Consider the following 16750-nt stretch of genomic DNA (forward strand, 5'->3'; position numbering starts at 1 on the left):
CATAAACCTGTAGGGATGCGATATGAATGATGCAGATAATGCATAAATAATATAATATCTATCTATAGGCTTTATAATTTATTTTTTATTATCAAGTAATTTATATAATACATAAAATTTTAAGGCATTTTGTTTAAAACTGATCCTTGTTCATTGTCTTCCTATATACAATTATTAGAGTTCCGCCTGATCTAAAATTCAAAATCCATTATCCAAATCACTAAAAAGATAAAAGGAATATTAGTACGTTCCCAAAAAAAGAACCTCTTTTTCAACAGAGGCGGAAAAAATATTAAAAAAGACAAAGGTTTAAACCATTTTATAATAAAAAAATAGATTTTATATTTATTATTAATCATTTAGATATTAAAACAGATGAAAACTAAACCGAGAAAAGTAATTTAATTGTTTCTATTGTTTTTCAATTGTGAATGGCCAAAAAAAACTATCCGTGGATACTATTCGTTAGAATACACGGATAACTAAAAGGCATATCGGCGGATTTGCGTAATCATATTAATCATATTATAGAAATGATTTGTTCGGCTGACATGCACAAAGTGCACATGTGCACATTAGTGTTTAAATGTGCACAGTTGTACAACAAAAAATGTGCACAAATTATTACTAAAAATAGATAAATTATATATAAAAAAAGCAACTTTACATAATGATTTGTTATGATTTCTTAATTTAGTAATAAATTTATCAACTTGTGCACATGACTTTTGGTTCAGATCTTACACACTGCTGACATGTTGATTGCGCAAATCGTTTAAAAGGGAGTTCATGTTTTTGTATGACAAACATTTTTTCGAAGTTTAAATTAACTTGTTTGCACACTAATTCTTCGACTGTTTTGTTGTTTTTTTTTTGTTGAATATAATTCCAAAGTATCAAATTTTATTGAATGAACGAAAATCATCGTGTCCACTTTAGACCTACGAGAAGAAATAGGTAACTGAAAAATATGAATTGATTATTTTCTTTATATCATGTATGAAATTTATTCGAATTTTATAGTTATCAACTCAATGTCGAGGAAGCAATAGCCAATCTTAAACTATTTATTACTCAGGAACGGGAGATTGGAGACGTCTTTCAGGAATATCAGCGACAGAATATTGACGTTGATGTTCACATAATTGCAGGCGATAAATGGAACCAAAAACTGTTTAAAGTTCACAAATTGATTCTGAAGGAACGAAGTGATTATTTTAAAGTAGCACTATCCGATCAATGGGTGCGAAAAGATCCAACCGGAATCATTATCTTTCGAAAAGAGAATATATCACCGGAAATATTTGTTTTGCTCCTTGAGTAAGGCACATGATATTAATAGTTTGTTAATAGTTTCTGATTATTTTAATACAGTATTTGGTGACCATTTTGTTGATTTGCAGATACATTTATACCGGTAAGGTTTCGGTGCCACTTTGCGATACAGACGTTGATTTTGTGGATTTGATTGGAGCGGCCGATGAGATTTTGCTTCCACAATTGGTTATTTCCTTAGAAGGATACCTTGTTGACATGTATTTATCAGAGTCCACAAAATTACTTGAAGTCGAAACATGGTTGCAATCAAACATCGTTCGCTTAGTTTCACTGAAAAAAGGTGGGTACATCGTATTTTATAAAATGGGTGTCATATTTGTCTCATTTTCATGTATACTTTGTTTCAGATATTCCGGAAGGTTTGAGCTTAATTCGATCACGATTTGAAAAACATGTTCGAATAACAGGTCATGATTCCATCCAAGAGATCACCGACAATAAAAATGCAAGCTCTGTAGTATGTTCGGAAATATTTTTTTTTTGTGGCAATCAAATCTCATGACAAATTAAATAAAAACGCTTTTTTATTTATACTTTCTATAGGAATCCACGATATACGTTAATACCCTTTTAAAAGTTTTCAACAAATATCATCACATGGTTCAAACCATATTCGAAAACGAAGCCGGATTTGTAGCATCATTTAATGAAGTCCGTTTTTAATTCATTTACAATTAACATGTTTTAGGTCCTTTTATATAAATTTACATCATTTTTTCGTTTTCTTAAGTTTTGCCGTGAATTTATCAATCGCAACGTACCATTTTTTTCATCACCATCACAATTGCTTGTGGAATTTTGTGACATATTTCTTCGCCGGAATGAAAAAAGTTCAATGGTCGATAATAAGGATGTTATTAACAATATTGTAAGAGATCAAGAACAATATTCAGCTTTTAAATAACGTTTATACAGCAAATTTAATTAAAAGTTTTTTTTTTATTTAAGATAAACATATTTAAATATCTCCATGACAAAGATTTTTTCAAAAAATTTTATTCCCAACTGTTAGCTGAACGTCTTTTGACTCAAAGCTCTTTCTCCGAGGAGGCGGAATTGAACATGATTTCCAGATTAGAGGTTTGGTCAGCATATTGGTTAATCTTAATATCTGAATTGCTTTAATATTGCGTTCCTTATATAGAATGAATGTGGCCTCGAATATACATCCAAAATGCGACTTTTGTTCCATAATATTGGATTAAGTAAGGATCTTAATAATCAGTTCAAGAAACATTTGAATACTGATGATGCAGAACAAGGTGGTGCAATAATTTTGTTTGTTTAACTAAATAATCATTCTATCAATTAACTGTAAACTGTTGTTGTGTCTTTTCAATAGTTGAATTTTACATTTTAGATATGGAAGCCTTGCCAATGTCACCAGTTGTTTCCAACCTGATCATTCCAGATGAAGTGTGTTAAAATCGTGAATTTTCTTGTCTTAGTATCTATTTGGTTGCCTTATGATATTTTATTTTCACAGATAGAGAAAACTTTTCAACGTTTCAAGAAATTTTATAAAGACAAATATCCTTCCCGTAGACCAAAATTGCTACACCATTTATCAAAAGGTGAACTAAAAGCAAATTACCTAAAGACACCAAAAGTATTCCAGGTGAAATAAATTGGCTTTTTTTTTTAGAAATCATTATATTAGTAAGTAGAACTAAATAAAATTTTCCCATAGGCATCAACATATCAGATGAGCATTCTTCTACAGTACAATAATAACACTTCTTATACCCGTGAAGAATTGCTTCAGAATACGGGTATAAACCAAGATTTATTGGATCAACAACTAAAATATTTAACTGATTTAAAACTTTTACTTCTTGATAAGACAACGTACGACTTGAATTTTGAGTTCAATAGGTAGGTTGGTTCATGAACATCTTTGAAGTTACCGCATGATCTAAATTTAATGTCACGTTTTCATTTCCCACAGTGAAGCATTTCAAATCACATTAAAAGATCCTGAAGAAGCAATGCAATTTCATTTTGAACTCCAACGTAGACTTGTGGAGGAAAGGAAATTCCAAATTGAGGTTTGTATATTTTTTTTTTTGATATTTCATTACTATTATCTTACGTGATATAATAATTCATTGTAGAGCACAGTTTTTCAAACTATACGTCATCATAGAGGAATTAGACATGATTCATTAGTATGTGAAGTTGTCATGAAACTTGAACATAAATTCCTTCCAGCACCCTCTATGATTAAAAAAGCAATTAATAGTCTCATAGAAAGAGAACATATAGAGTATGTAGATAAGGGGTATAGAAAAGTACTTTAATTTAGAGTTAGTTACATAATTTTTTTTTTGTTTTTGTGACAATGAAATCTTTTTTGTGTAAAATCTTAATTTTAATTGATTTAAAACTTTAATATACTGTTATACTGTATATGTTTTATACAAATTTTTTGTTTTGCTTTTTTTTCTCTTCAGAATTAAAGAATTACAAAGAAGTTATGTAAACTTCATTTACAAAGTTTTAAGAACTATGTATATTTCTTTTAATAGATAATAATAAAGATAAAAATAAAAATTAATAAAAGAATAAAGATTAATTTATAAAATCCAGTTCCAGCGGAAAAATATTAAAAAAAGACCATTTTATAATAAAAAAATAAAAATTTATATTATTTAGCCATGGCAATCATCAAAAGCTGTGCAAAATCTGTATAGAAATGGAACGGAATATTGTCTTAGCTGTACTCCTATTAACATTAGGTGGATCACCAAGTAAAGAAACAACTTTGATACACAAGACAACCAATATGATGTTCTTTTATGTTTTAATTGAATGAATAATATTGTTATGTGTCAAAATCGTTACGACGTTACGTGATATTAATTACACCAAATTTATATCGTCATTTTCATTTTGAGAAATGTCACGTTTAAATTAAATAATTGATCGATGTAATCGATGTACAGTATCTAAATTTTACTAGTCATTTAGATCAAGGATTCAATATACTTTTTTTGTATTTTAGAGTTCAAACTTGAATGAATTGTAGGAAAAAAACCAAAAAATTGAACGTCCAATGATTTTGGATCTTTTAATCAGATTGCTTGTTGTTGTTCAAATAAAATTAACGTTCAGATGCTTTGTTTAAAACATTTTACCGTTTTAATAATCACGGCGCTCTCGGCAAATGCATCTTCTAATTGCTTATATATTCATTGTAAACCTTGCTTATTTAATACAAGCGTCAAATATTTCAAGCAATAATATAAGCCTCACTAATACGCTATTAATGCTATTCATTAAATAGATTCCATTCCCACTTTTACAAGTTACATAAATACCAAATTTCTGCTTAAGAAGAATATTATTTTTATATCTTGGAACAAAATCTTCAGGCAAAAATATTACTAATTATATTATAATTTAACGACCGAGTTATAGATTCATTAAAAATCACGATAGAATTTATACATATTGATATGTGAGATGATTTATTTAGCGTGCCAATTCAATAACTGATAACATTTCTAAAAACTTGTTAATTAGTAAATTTAGGATATATAAGGATGATTTTATACCTGACAAATACTGTGACACGTAACAAAATTGTAAAACTCCTCTGTTAAATATGTGAATTAGACTAAATGTGTAATAGACTAAATGTGAGAAATAAAAGTCATAATGTCATTATTATAATTAGAACAAAAGAATTACTTAAATATCATAAAATCCATAACAATCACATAAATTACATCATTGTATTGGTTAAATGTTCAAAATTTTTTTGACAATCATAACAATCAGTCGACTATAAAATACAGTATATTTCTCATTTTCATCTTACTTTAGACTTTTATACATAAAAGTTTGAAAAAGATGAGAATAAGAAGGTGGACTTTAGAAGTTTTAGTGAACGAAATACCTCTCCGAGAATATGTAATTTCTGATTCAGTACTTGGAGTAAATATAATTAATTATTAGATTTTTTTTTTTTAGTATCATATGTATCATATTCAAATAAATGATTTCTTTTTCTTATAATAAATAGGCCAGTGCATCTAACGTATTGAAATCATATGTGTTCGAAGGAAATCGAAAGAAATTTTGGTATAAAAATTCAAAATTTATACTTGACTAAATAAATCATAACTTTTTATTTATTTATTTATTTATTTTAGCGACTCGGCTACTTTTATTGCAGTTCCAGGACCTGGAACATATTATAGTATAGTGGTTTCTCCAAGCATAAGTAAAATCGCACCCAAAATTTATGTAGATGGTAGAAATGACGATTCTTATGTAAAAAGTAGTGATTCATCATTTAGCATCGTTAAAGGTTTCCATAATAGAAATAGAACTATAAGATATGATTTCATTTTCGACAAAACAGAATGGATTGAAACGGATATTCCACAAAGAACTAAATATGGTGGACTTGGTATAATATCTGTTTATTTCTATAAAGTCAAAGAAAGGTATGAATCATCAAGAAATTATAGTTCGTATTTGAGCTATGATCTAAACAAAGATTTTAAAGGAGTAAAGATTCCAGAAACTAAGAAATATTTTGACGTGGCTCTTACCACAAAATTTCCGAAGGCATAGAATGTTACGGTGATCGCTCATCATATAAAATAGTAAGAGATGATGAACCATTGGCTGTACTTCACATTAATTATCGTTTAGCTGATTGGCTCATTCCGATAGTTGCTAATATTTATACACAAAATTCCTGTGCTTCTTCTTCTACATCTACCTCATCTACGTCTTCCCCATCTACATCTACTACTTCTACTTCGTCTGCCCTGGCGTCTACCTCTTCTTCTGCTGCTACTAATGTAGACATTAAAAATGTCAAAAAGAGGAAACGAAGATACCAAGAAATGATCGTCTCTTCTGCTGCTACTAATGTAGACATTAAAAATGAAGTTAATAATTTTGAAAGCGATACTGAAAATAAACCTTTAATTACTCAATCTATCAAAAAGAGAAAACGAAGATACCAAGAAATTATCGTAATATTGGATTCGGATGAGGAGTGCACACATGAAGCGGTGGAGTTAGATTGAATATGACAAAACTCATCGAAAATATAGAAATAGTTGTATTAAAATGTTACATGATAACCTTATTAATAGCTAGCCTAAATATCTCAATGCATTTTATTAGCTAGGATTCAAATATAAATGTATATTCAACCCCGCTAAAAAAACCAAGTTTTCATATACAATTTTTAATCTAAAAAAATCGATAGATTGACTTAATTTTAAAGACATACTGTAATTCAGTTCTTTGAAGTAATATAGTAAGATTTGCTTAATAAAAATGAGCTAGAGTTTAGATCCATGTATTCGTGGATATGTTTCCGTGATAAAATACAATATCCGTAATCCCTATAAAAAAATTGAACAGGTAATCCATATCCATATAATACGGATGATTCGGATAATGCAGATAACGCGGATAACTGTGTAATATCTAGGGTTTTATAATTTTATTTTTTTATTCTCAAATAATTTATAATAATATATAATATTTTAAGACATTTTGTTTCGCCGTTCATGGTCTTCCTATATTAGATCTAATTCAAATCCAAATCACTAAAAAAGTAAAAACAAAGGAATATTAGCACGTTTCTAAAAAAAAACCTCTTTTCAGCTTACAATTCCAGAGCCCAGTATTCAAGAGACCGAAGTCTAGGTCCAGGAGGAGGGATAAAGGAAAAGGACGAAAGAGAAGGAAAGGGCAGAAAAAATATTAAAAAAGATAGGGTTATCCCATTTTTATAACAAAAGAAATAAATTATCATTATTTTTTTTAATAAAAAAAGGACTATCCGTGGATACTACCCGAATAATAAAATGAGTATCCGCAATCCGTTATCCGTATGAATACACAGATAATGGATACATGGATCCAAATTCTAAAATGAACGAATATGTGCATTTCACAAATTAATTTTTTATATAATAATTTTGCCAATCATGTTTTTTTCTCCAAATTTCTTTAAAAAGAAAGATTAAAAAGGAGTATTTTCGAAAGTTTAAATAAAGGAGTGCATTTGTTTGTACATTAATTCTTCGGCTGTTTCGTGGTTTTTTTTGTTGACCAATTCTGGAGGATCAAATTTTTATCCACTTTAAACTTACAAAACAGGTAACTTATCAGTTTCCGATTGATTATTTTCTTTATATCATGTATGAAATTTATTCGAATTTTATAGCTATCGACTCAATGATTTTCTAGGAGCGATAAATGAAACCAAATACTTTTTAAAGTTCACAAATTGGATCGAAGTGATTATTTTAAAATAGCACTATCCGATCAATGGGTGCGAAAGATCCGAACGGAATCATTATCTTTCGAAAAGAGAATATATTACCGGAATTGTTGATTTGCAGCTACATTTATACCAGCAAGGTCTCGGTGCCACTTTGCAATACAATCTTGTTGACATGTATAATCAGAGTCCACAAAATCACTTGAAGTTAAAACATGGTTGCAATCAAACATCATTCGCTTAGTTTCACTAAAAAAGGTGGGCGCATCATATTTTTAAAAATGGTTTCATATTTGTCTCTTGATTTTTTATTCTCATGTATTCTTTGTTTCAGATATTCCGGAAGGTTTGAGCTTAGTTCGATCACAATTTGAAGAACATGTTTGAATAGCAGGTCGTGATTCCGTCTAAGATATCATCAAAAATAAAAATGCATTTTTTTTTGACGATCAAATCTCATGATAAATTGAATAAAATGCTTTTTATTTATACATCCACGATATATGTTAATGCCTTTTTAAGAGTTTTCAACAATATCTCATAGTATAAATCATATTCGAAATCGAAAACGAAGCGGGTTTTGTAGCATCATCTAATAAAGTCCGTTATTAATCCATTAGGTCCTTTATATAAATTTACATCAATTTACGTTTCTTAAGTTTGCGATAATTTATTAACTGCAACGAACTTTGCACAGACCCATTTTTGTCATCATCACAATTGCTTGTGGAAATTTGTGACATTCGCCAGAATGAAAAAAGTTCAGTTGTCGATAACAAAGATGTTATTAACAATATCAGATATTGTAAGTGATCAAGGACAATATTCAGCTTTTAAATAACGTTTGGACAGCAAATTTAATTAAAAGTTTTTTTATTTAAGATAAACATATTCAAATATCTCCATAACAAAGATTTTTCAAAAAATTTTATTCCCAACTGTTAGCTGAACCCCAATGATTATGAGCGCTGGTACCCCAAACTTATCTTAGACAGTGTTGTTAATAATAGTACAGCCCGGAGGGTGATCTTCAGCTCGAAAGATTTTTTGCTGAGCTACTCCTGTGCGACAAAAATATGCGGATCACCAGACAGGTCTGTGCGACATATTAATTCACATATAATCGAAAAGAAATTATGTATACTAACCTTTAGTCTATTTTTTTCCCGAACAAACATGAGAAAATGTGAAAGAGTGCTTAGTTCAACACGGGGCCTACCACATAAGTAGATAGTGATGACAAAAGCATATGTTATGAAGGGCTGAGAACTTCGCAATTTCGAGATCGCCGTTAGACCAACCTTGAGTCTTTCTGGTAGATCTCGTTTACATGTGCCCTGCCCAGCGAAAACAATCCATTTTAAGTCTTATTATTTCCTGTTAATCTTTTTTTGAATCTACCACCAGCAACAGTAATAATGTTATAAGCCTCAATTGCATTATTCTTGGCGATAATTTCGATGATATTTTTACGTTAGAGATCTCATGCATTTGTCTAGATAATGGAATCTTCCTTCTTGAGGTATGGTATGATCAAAACCCGGAAATTGTTATTCCGGAAAGGATACGAAAAATTAAGGAGTTGTTTGTCTAGCATCCAAAAAGTTTCGGTCTCCTATAATTAAATAATCTTGTAATTCTCTGTTTTAATGACAGATAAATATCGTAAAATTGGCTACACGTAATAAATGGCGAATGTACAGTCATAGGAGTCAGTAACCACAAATGCAATCAATAATACATCACCGCATTAATCATCACACATGTATTGTATAAATATTTATTTATTTATAAGTTTAGTTTTTTTTCTCACGTCTTTTTTATTTCTTAAGTCTACAATATTCCTGGTTGAATACTTTACAGGAGCCATGGCAGAAATCTATAATAAAGAAGTTCGTGGGGGCGGAGAGAGACTATACAAAAAATGCTTGTAACAAACTCAAAGAAAACCATATTTTATGTAGGACTCAGAATATAATGACACCTTTCGGTTCCGAATGATGTGCCTAGACAAATTTCAGCCGTTCATAATTATCACGTTTTGGGACTCCTGGGGTCTTCTTTGGACGTTCTCCTTTCAGCTGTCAAAGGAGATGAAATTAGAGGAGCAAATGGAATATATAACAAGGAGTCTAGAACGATTGGCGGAAAGTATAATGCTATACAACCAAATGTAAACTTGCGCCATCAACGGTGAGCGTCACGTATTCGAATCAAGGGGAAGTGATAAAATTCATGTTCGGTGCGTCGATTCGTTATCATTGGGAAATGTGCAGCCAGTAGCGGAGTCAAGAGTAGAAAAAATGAATGTGTTACGTTGGGCATCGGATGTGGAGAATGTTTTAACCGAAGAAGAATTGATCAAATGCAGACACAATTTGGGAAATTGCTCAGAGTCGGTTACTTGGGCGGCAATGTATGGTACCCACAGCCTCTCACGGAACGTGTTGTCTTTACGTGAACCCTCGCTCTACTCAGGAAGGAAAATCAAGTATTGAGCATCAAAGAACAATTGTCTCAAGTGCCAGTACGTGATAGAACAGATTGGTCGCCATCAAGTTGCAGTGATAATTTCATTTTAGTTGAAAATCTGAAGAATCTCGTATAGCAACCTTAATCAAATATGAGGTTCTTGAATCTTGATAGTGATCCACGAGAACTAATTTACTATATCAATCGTGTTGCTGAATTTGGCTTCAATCACATAATTATTGTCGGAGAGACTGAATATGGAATGATCTTTATAGATTGTTATGGTCGGGTTTTTATGTGGGATGATGAGAGTCCAATGTTATGGCCACTTGGAAATTCTCCAGAAGAAGTACCAAAACAGACGATAAAGGGAAAGATGTGTTAGGATGGTTCGTACGTATATGAGTATATTAGGAAACCTCAATGTATGTATACAAAAAATTATAACAGTATTGCGTATTAATTATGATGTTATAACTTAATTCTTTGTACACATTTTCTTTCAGATATACACCCTGAAGCGAGAGAAGGAAGTAAAAACAAGTGCTCAAATTATTAAATATTTACAATATCAAATGAGGTTTTAGTTATATCCTGTAAGATGCTCGTGTGTATAATATTTTTTAAAACTTTTATTACCGATATGGGAATGCTTTTCCCCTTTTCTCCGCTGTCAAGAAAGAATAAACTGGGCAGCTGATATAAAGACGTCAAAAACTCTAATCGTGATTATTAAAAAAGATATATATATAATCTTTCTTTCTTGAGGTATGGTTTAAAGAACGCGAAAAATTGAGTTCATTGGTCAAACATCCAAAGATTTTTAACTATAAATCATGTAACTCTATCAGTCAAGGAAGATGTCTTAAAAAATTTGGAGCAAAATTTATTTATTATGGTTGGCATAATAAAATTTTTGATATAGCATCATCAATCAATTTCGCATTCTCATTCTTAAGCTCAGCATTTTCACCCTCAAGATCGGCAATGCGTTGTTCCAATAATTCAAGCTGATCAATAATATTTTTATAGAAGATATAAAATATTCAAAAGTCCGCCCCCTTCGAAGCTATGCTTCTTCAGGGTGAAGCAGAAAGATTATAGAGCTATTTTGTTCAAGAGTGTTTAAGTTATCACCCCGCGGATCAAAGATCAAGGGGGCATTCTGCTAAGAAATTTGCAAAGAAAAAAGTGTTATAAAGAACCAAATTTCCGGGGCCGCGTAGTCTCAGAAAATTGCCAAGAAAATTTTTTATACATGCGAAAAATAAATAAAAAGGTTCGGGACTTTGCCCGTGGTTCGTGATGTCTATACTAGTATACATGATTATTTTTTTTGATTATCTCTTCTACACGACGTTTCTTATTTGGGGGTTCTTCACTAGCTGATACCCTATCCTTTAACAAACCCACTTTAACCTCTAAAATCCTTTTCACGTTCTTGCGCAATTCGGTTGAGTCCTTGAGTGCGTCTTCTGTTAGTGAGATTCGATATCGTACAGTAGATACCTTCGATGCCAATCGGTTGCTATTTACATAAAAAGTTAGGACTATGCGCTAGTAATGCACGATGCCATATACAGTATATATTCATGATAATGTCAGTTAGTTTTTGTGCAAAGCGAAAAATAAAAATCTACATTACTTACGTCCTCAACCTTTCATGCCATAACTTCTGGGTATTTCTTCGATTACCTTGAGAAAATCACGTCCATTAACCTCTTCCTTTCTAAAATTTCAATCTCGACATTTACGGGACTTCTTTCGTCCACTCGTTCATATGGCCGGCAAACGCTATATAAATGTGCTTCAGTCGAGTTGTAATGTACTGTAATTCTAGAGTAAACATACATATCAATAAATGCTATTATGCTATAAATATTGCGAGGAAAAATTCTTGGGAAGTACAGTTATGTATTTCGTCAAAAAATATAGATAATAGTGAAACGACACGATATCATGATATATATAAGAAATAAATCTTGTTAAATATCCAATTGATTCAAAATCGGATCACATTTTATCCCGAATGTCGCCGAAGTCGTCGCATTCTTGATGCTCTGAAAAATCTACTCAAACCACATTCAGAAATAAAAGACAAACCACTGAGCGAAAGCAGGTGAGTGAGTTCATATGCAAGTTATTTATTTCAATATCTGTCCAGTGTTAACCTGTATGAATGAATGTCTCCCTTGTAAGATTGGCTCGAAGATAACTTTAGAAGAATACAATAATTTTCTTATTCGTAAAGAGTCTTCTGGGTACAAATACCAACGAAAAAGTGACGGTGATGTATATGTAATCGACATGTTACTTCACTAAAAATATTTTGAGGTCGCTAACAGAGGAGTTTTCTTTAACCCACCGATAGTTACTAATGGTGATGGATGTAAGAGAATTCCGATTCTTGACCTATATATAATTGATTATTGATATTCACACCCTTCCTTCCTTTAGTCCATTTTGATCCTACTGTAAATGGAGGATTTATTGCTGCAGATGTTGCAGTCGCACCACACTTGAATCATGTCCAACAACCCATTGTCCTATACCCTGGCCCTCCACCTGGAGATAAAAACGTATTTTTTTGAGGTTTGATTTGCTAAATTTGATTTATGATTCTAATATTAATATTTCATCTAGGGGAATCCGCATGCTTGAATAATCTGCGAAGTGGCTAATTCCCAGAGTATTGGCCAATTGATCAGAAAATGTCAAATTGGTTAAATGTAGTTCATGTTCGATACGTTATTGGTATTAAATTGCATGATAAAAGGACAATAACTGATAACCGAGGACGTTATCACAGGTCAATGACAGCATTACTGTTTCGACAAGGAGTAGCCGGATATCAAATAGTAAGGTGCTAATTTATAATTGTTATTTTTTTGGTCAAATCATCTTAATAACCTTAAAATATTTTAGTGGGATTTCGGTACCCACCAGCTAGGAAGAGAAGCGAGCAACACTTCTCTCACAGGATGTAATGCTCCTAATATCCCAGCATTCCAAATTAACAACCCAGTCAACCAAGTTTTCTGGGATCCGACAACAATTCCAGCTGCAGCTGGATACGTGCCAGCTCTTCCCCCTGCGGTTGCTCTTGTTAATTTTACTATCGATCTGTACGTAGTTCAGCAGGTAGTTTTGGACTACCAAGCAAATTGATGATAAAATTATGTAATAAAATGTGCACAGACTCCTATGTATTAATCAAAGAACATCATGCATTCAATATTTATTCGATACATTACACACTCTCCACATCCATATTTATGTAAAAAAAATGTGCAAGCTTTATTGATGTTTATTGAAAACATAATAAAATTCATCCTGAGTAATGTGGCTGTGAAAGATTTGCTCTATCTTATCGATCCCCAATTCAGATTTTATCAGCAATTTGTTAAAATGCAGCTGGACCGTTAACATCCCTACTCAGAATATTTTTGTAATGAAGCTAGGAAAAAAAATCACGGATGCATAACAACTTATCACACTAACTACTTTGCTAAGAAAAATTAAATTTGATTAATATGAAAAACTTTATTATTTTGTATGATATCAGTTGTCACATGCGCAGTAAAGATGCATTCTCTTCATCTATAGGATTGATTAAACAATTCAGAACCAGTAATTGTGGGATAAATTTGTTTATTTTCTGATGTGCTGTATTTATTAAATTTAATTATTTCTTACAAATTATATTAGAAGCGTCCAAACCAAAATGGACAACTTCTGTGACAATTGTGCGTTTTATTCACAAGTTTCCTAAACTTAGGAGTACCAAGAGTATCACGTTTGAATTTCATTTTTGTTGATGAGGAGCTCGGATTACAAAGTTTATCAAAGAAAATGTTAAATGATTCTTGAAAAACCTTTCGTATTGCTAGAAGAATTTCCAAGTCATCAACAAAATTTGATACCTCTCTCAAAGAAGCGGGAATTGTCACTTTTCCTATATTAATCATGATGTACATTCCCCGGACAAGATCCATCATATAGAATTCAACTGTATAATCTATAAAAGTAAATACTATCAAGTTACAAACAAAATCGTGAAAAAAAAAGCAACTACTATAATGTTCCTTACCTACGCATTGGAACCCTAATATTTTTATATCAGCGCCTAATTCTATAGATGAATCAAGACAGTCTTTCATAAAGACTCCAACACGGATCAGATCATTACAATTTTTGTAAACATTGTTTTTTTCTGAGGGTGGACTAACCTCACCCACAAATATGACACCGTTCAATTGTAGCTGGTGGATTATTGAGACTGTGAAATCGGGCTGTTTGCTTCTGATACCTTGTAGCTTTTTTGCTTTACTTTCGTTAATTTCTGTATTCGGCCATTCCACAATGTGCTTGTCTGGATCATGTAACATTTCTCTCATAATGTGGTCAAGGTAATTTGTAATCAGAGTTGTTTCGCTTGGCTCATTTTTAATTTTTGCGGTTGGCAATTTCTTAAGGCATTCCAAGATCATGGAACCAAAGTTCTCATTCAACATTTGATCATTTGTAAGTTCCGTTAACAGAAATTTTGTGGCACTGCTACGCGATTCTTTTATTGCCTTTTTGATCACTTTCCTCAACTTTAATTCACATTCCGTATATAATTCTATTTGCTGAGGAGGATTCGCTTGTTGGTAGATATCATCAAGTAAAGAAGAACTGAATATGTCGATCATCGTTTTTGAATGAGAGCCAGAATTAAGAAGGAAAATCGAAGATAATGATAATATCTCGTGAACATTAGATTCAACAAAAAGACCCCCAGTTTTTGCGATCTTGATAGATTCATTTTGATATTGACGGAATAATCGAGAAACATTGATCTCTCTTATTTTAAGATCGTCGATAGAGTCCTCATCCTTGAAGGATAATTCATCTGGAATATCATTAATTATTATCGGGTAATCCTCCCCCTCTTCTTCAATAAATGGATTACTCGTCGATGGATTATCCATCGGCAATGAATGTACTTTTGGACTACTTGGCGTGGGAGAAGTGTACTCGTCTTGTTCTTGTCTTTTTGAAATCCTATTCTCATTATAATCAACTCTTGGTCTCTTTCTTAGTGAGTAAGACTTGCTATCATTATCTGTAACTGACTCATCCTAGAGTATATCAAATAAATTTGATGATGAATTATATGGGTCGCTTTTTACCTAATGACGTTAACAATGTAATTCATACCAGCTCCTTATTAACATTTTTCATAATGTTTTCAACGCCTTCTTTAGTCCCCTTTGCCATAACACGAGCTATTTTTAGCTGTAATTCAGAACAATAATTAGCACACCATCTAACAATATCGAAGTAAGTAAAATTTATTGACCTGGTCCAACTTTAGTTGGCTTTTTTCTTTGGCATGGTCTATATCCAGAGATTCACATTCAACTTCATTCCAGAATCTATCGATATCCACGTTCTTGTTTCGATGTTTCTTTAGGGTTAATATAATTTGTTAGCATCTTGTCCTCACTGGAAAAGCAGACAATAACGGGGTCTTTAGAAGACTGCCGGCAAAGCAGACCACAACGGGATCTAATGAACGCCGTAAGGTCAGGTGGGACGCATGCACCCGCCATAGTTGTGTGAGTGTTACCCCTTCTCAGGACTGCTGGAGGCCCCCACCTCTACAAAACTTGTAGACCACAACGGGATCTAACGAACGCCATAAAGTGAGCGGGACGCACGCGCTCACCGTAGTCGTGGAAGCATGTTCCCCTTCTCGGGACTTAACAGGGTCCTCCATACTGCCTGCCAGTGATCAAAATGAAAAATGATACTCGCCTCAAAAACATCAAGTAAATTTTGAGCTTTTCGTTTCTTTAGATCCGACCCATTTTCCACCAGGTATTCCAGGCACTTGTGGAGTCTTTGTGCCTCTAGGCGAAAATTGCTTGTAAAATCATCTTGACTTTTACGATACTGGTAATAACCAAGAAATCGGTATTTTTCTGGTGTCGTTGTCTCAAAATATTCATCAAGAGGATACTTCTCCATTAATCCTGAATTTACGCGTCTTAGGGGCTAAAAAAAAGCCACTTGACATTTAAGGCAAATCTGATAATTACACAGTTTGAACACGTGCCGATTATCGCGAACCTACTATTATAATAGACATGGTGTAAAGTTTTTTGCAAAGTTGATGCATATGTAGTGGATGAAACTTTATTAATTATTTTTCTGAGACTACAGCATGAATTATTAGCAATTGGGTTAATAAGAAATGCAGGATATTTCGATTTTTTTATCGCAAGTACGATTCTGCGCCAAACATCACACGTAAAGGCGTGGAGAGCTAGGACTTATAACAAATGGATATTAGGCAATTGGCGAATCACAGCTGATGAATAAAAACAATACCTTTTAGTTCATGTAAAAGTGGTATCCACTTTTCAATTCCACAAGTAAAATTATTTTTATTTATTTTGTCATAATATGAATATCTGCTCTTTTTTTTTTTAAAGCATTCATATTATAAAATGCACCAAATTTTCCACAAAAATCACAACAAATTCTCAAACATAATTATTATTGAAAATGCCCTGGGGTAAATTATCAGCTTCTGGTTATCCTGCTATGTAATAGTCGTGAAAGGAGCCTTCAGCGGACTTTTGCTTTTCAAATGTTTTTCATATATACTTAAAAGATCCTTATAGTGATCAG

At 32.1% G+C, this 16750-nt stretch overlaps 6 protein-coding genes across 6 annotated transcripts; 5 read left to right on the top strand and 1 right to left on the bottom strand.

Annotated features, from left to right (window-relative positions):
• Positions 1-910: 910 nt before the first annotated feature.
• OCT59_020485 (uncharacterized protein) lies at positions 911-4440 on the top strand (the record flags this gene model as incomplete). The annotated part of the gene is made up of 13 exons (XM_066149219.1): positions 911-957; positions 1024-1320; positions 1404-1618; positions 1686-1795; positions 1882-1989; positions 2069-2206; positions 2287-2418; positions 2483-2600; positions 2681-2754; positions 2825-2956; positions 3029-3213; positions 3287-3386; positions 3453-4440. 13 exons carry the CDS (start codon positions 911-913, stop codon positions 3636-3638), a joined length of 1842 nt encoding a protein of 613 aa, XP_065990152.1. The 3' UTR covers positions 3639-4440.
• Positions 4441-5193: 753 nt separating this feature from the next.
• On the top strand, positions 5194-6386 carry OCT59_020486 (uncharacterized protein; the record flags this gene model as incomplete). The annotated part of the gene is made up of 4 exons (XM_066149221.1): positions 5194-5277; positions 5366-5424; positions 5496-5755; positions 5917-6386. The coding sequence occupies 4 exons, from the start codon at positions 5194-5196 to the stop codon at positions 6384-6386; spliced, it is 873 nt and encodes a 290-aa protein (XP_065990153.1).
• A 4069-nt stretch (positions 6387-10455) lies between these two features.
• OCT59_020487 (uncharacterized protein) lies at positions 10456-11083 on the top strand (the record flags this gene model as incomplete). The annotated part of the gene is made up of 4 exons (XM_066149222.1): positions 10456-10494; positions 10576-10649; positions 10811-10837; positions 10921-11083. 4 exons carry the CDS (start codon positions 10456-10458, stop codon positions 11081-11083), a joined length of 303 nt encoding a protein of 100 aa, XP_065990154.1.
• Positions 11084-11930: 847 nt separating this feature from the next.
• OCT59_020488 (uncharacterized protein) lies at positions 11931-12730 on the top strand (the record flags this gene model as incomplete). Its single annotated transcript, XM_066149223.1, has 6 exons — positions 11931-11983; positions 12158-12188; positions 12269-12330; positions 12415-12458; positions 12527-12648; positions 12713-12730. 6 exons carry the CDS (start codon positions 11931-11933, stop codon positions 12728-12730), a joined length of 330 nt encoding a protein of 109 aa, XP_065990155.1.
• A 50-nt stretch (positions 12731-12780) lies between these two features.
• Positions 12781-13237, top strand: OCT59_020489 (uncharacterized protein; the record flags this gene model as incomplete). The annotated part of the gene is made up of 2 exons (XM_066149224.1): positions 12781-12927; positions 12995-13237. The coding sequence occupies 2 exons, from the start codon at positions 12781-12783 to the stop codon at positions 13235-13237; spliced, it is 390 nt and encodes a 129-aa protein (XP_065990156.1).
• A 468-nt stretch (positions 13238-13705) lies between these two features.
• OCT59_020490 (uncharacterized protein) lies at positions 13706-16120 on the bottom strand. The gene is made up of 4 exons (XM_025309392.2): positions 15414-16120; positions 15272-15349; positions 14160-15192; positions 13706-14087 (listed from the first exon to the last, which is right to left on the bottom strand). Exons 2-4 carry the CDS (start codon positions 15329-15331, stop codon positions 13774-13776), a joined length of 1407 nt encoding a protein of 468 aa, XP_025175456.2. The 5' UTR covers positions 15332-15349; positions 15414-16120; the 3' UTR covers positions 13706-13773.
• Between the last annotated feature and the right edge of the window lie 630 nt (positions 16121-16750).

Source organism: Rhizophagus irregularis, chromosome 3 (genome assembly GCF_026210795.1).
Source record: "Rhizophagus irregularis chromosome 3, complete sequence".
NCBI classification, from domain to species: domain Eukaryota; kingdom Fungi; phylum Glomeromycota; class Glomeromycetes; order Glomerales; family Glomeraceae; genus Rhizophagus; species Rhizophagus irregularis.

Bases quoted from the DNA above. Each gene is read 5' to 3' on its own strand.
- OCT59_020490 (XM_025309392.2), bottom strand. From the start codon at position 15,331: ATGGCAAAGGGGACTAAAGAAGGCGTTGAAAACATTATGAAAAATGTT. The intron at 15,193-15,271 runs GTATGAATTACA...GATATACTCTAG, and splicing joins AAAATGTTAATAAGGAGCTG to GATGAGTCAGTTACAGATAA. The intron at 14,088-14,159 runs GTAAGGAACATT...TTACTTTTATAG, and splicing joins ATTAGGGTTCCAATGCGTAG to ATTATACAGTTGAATTCTAT.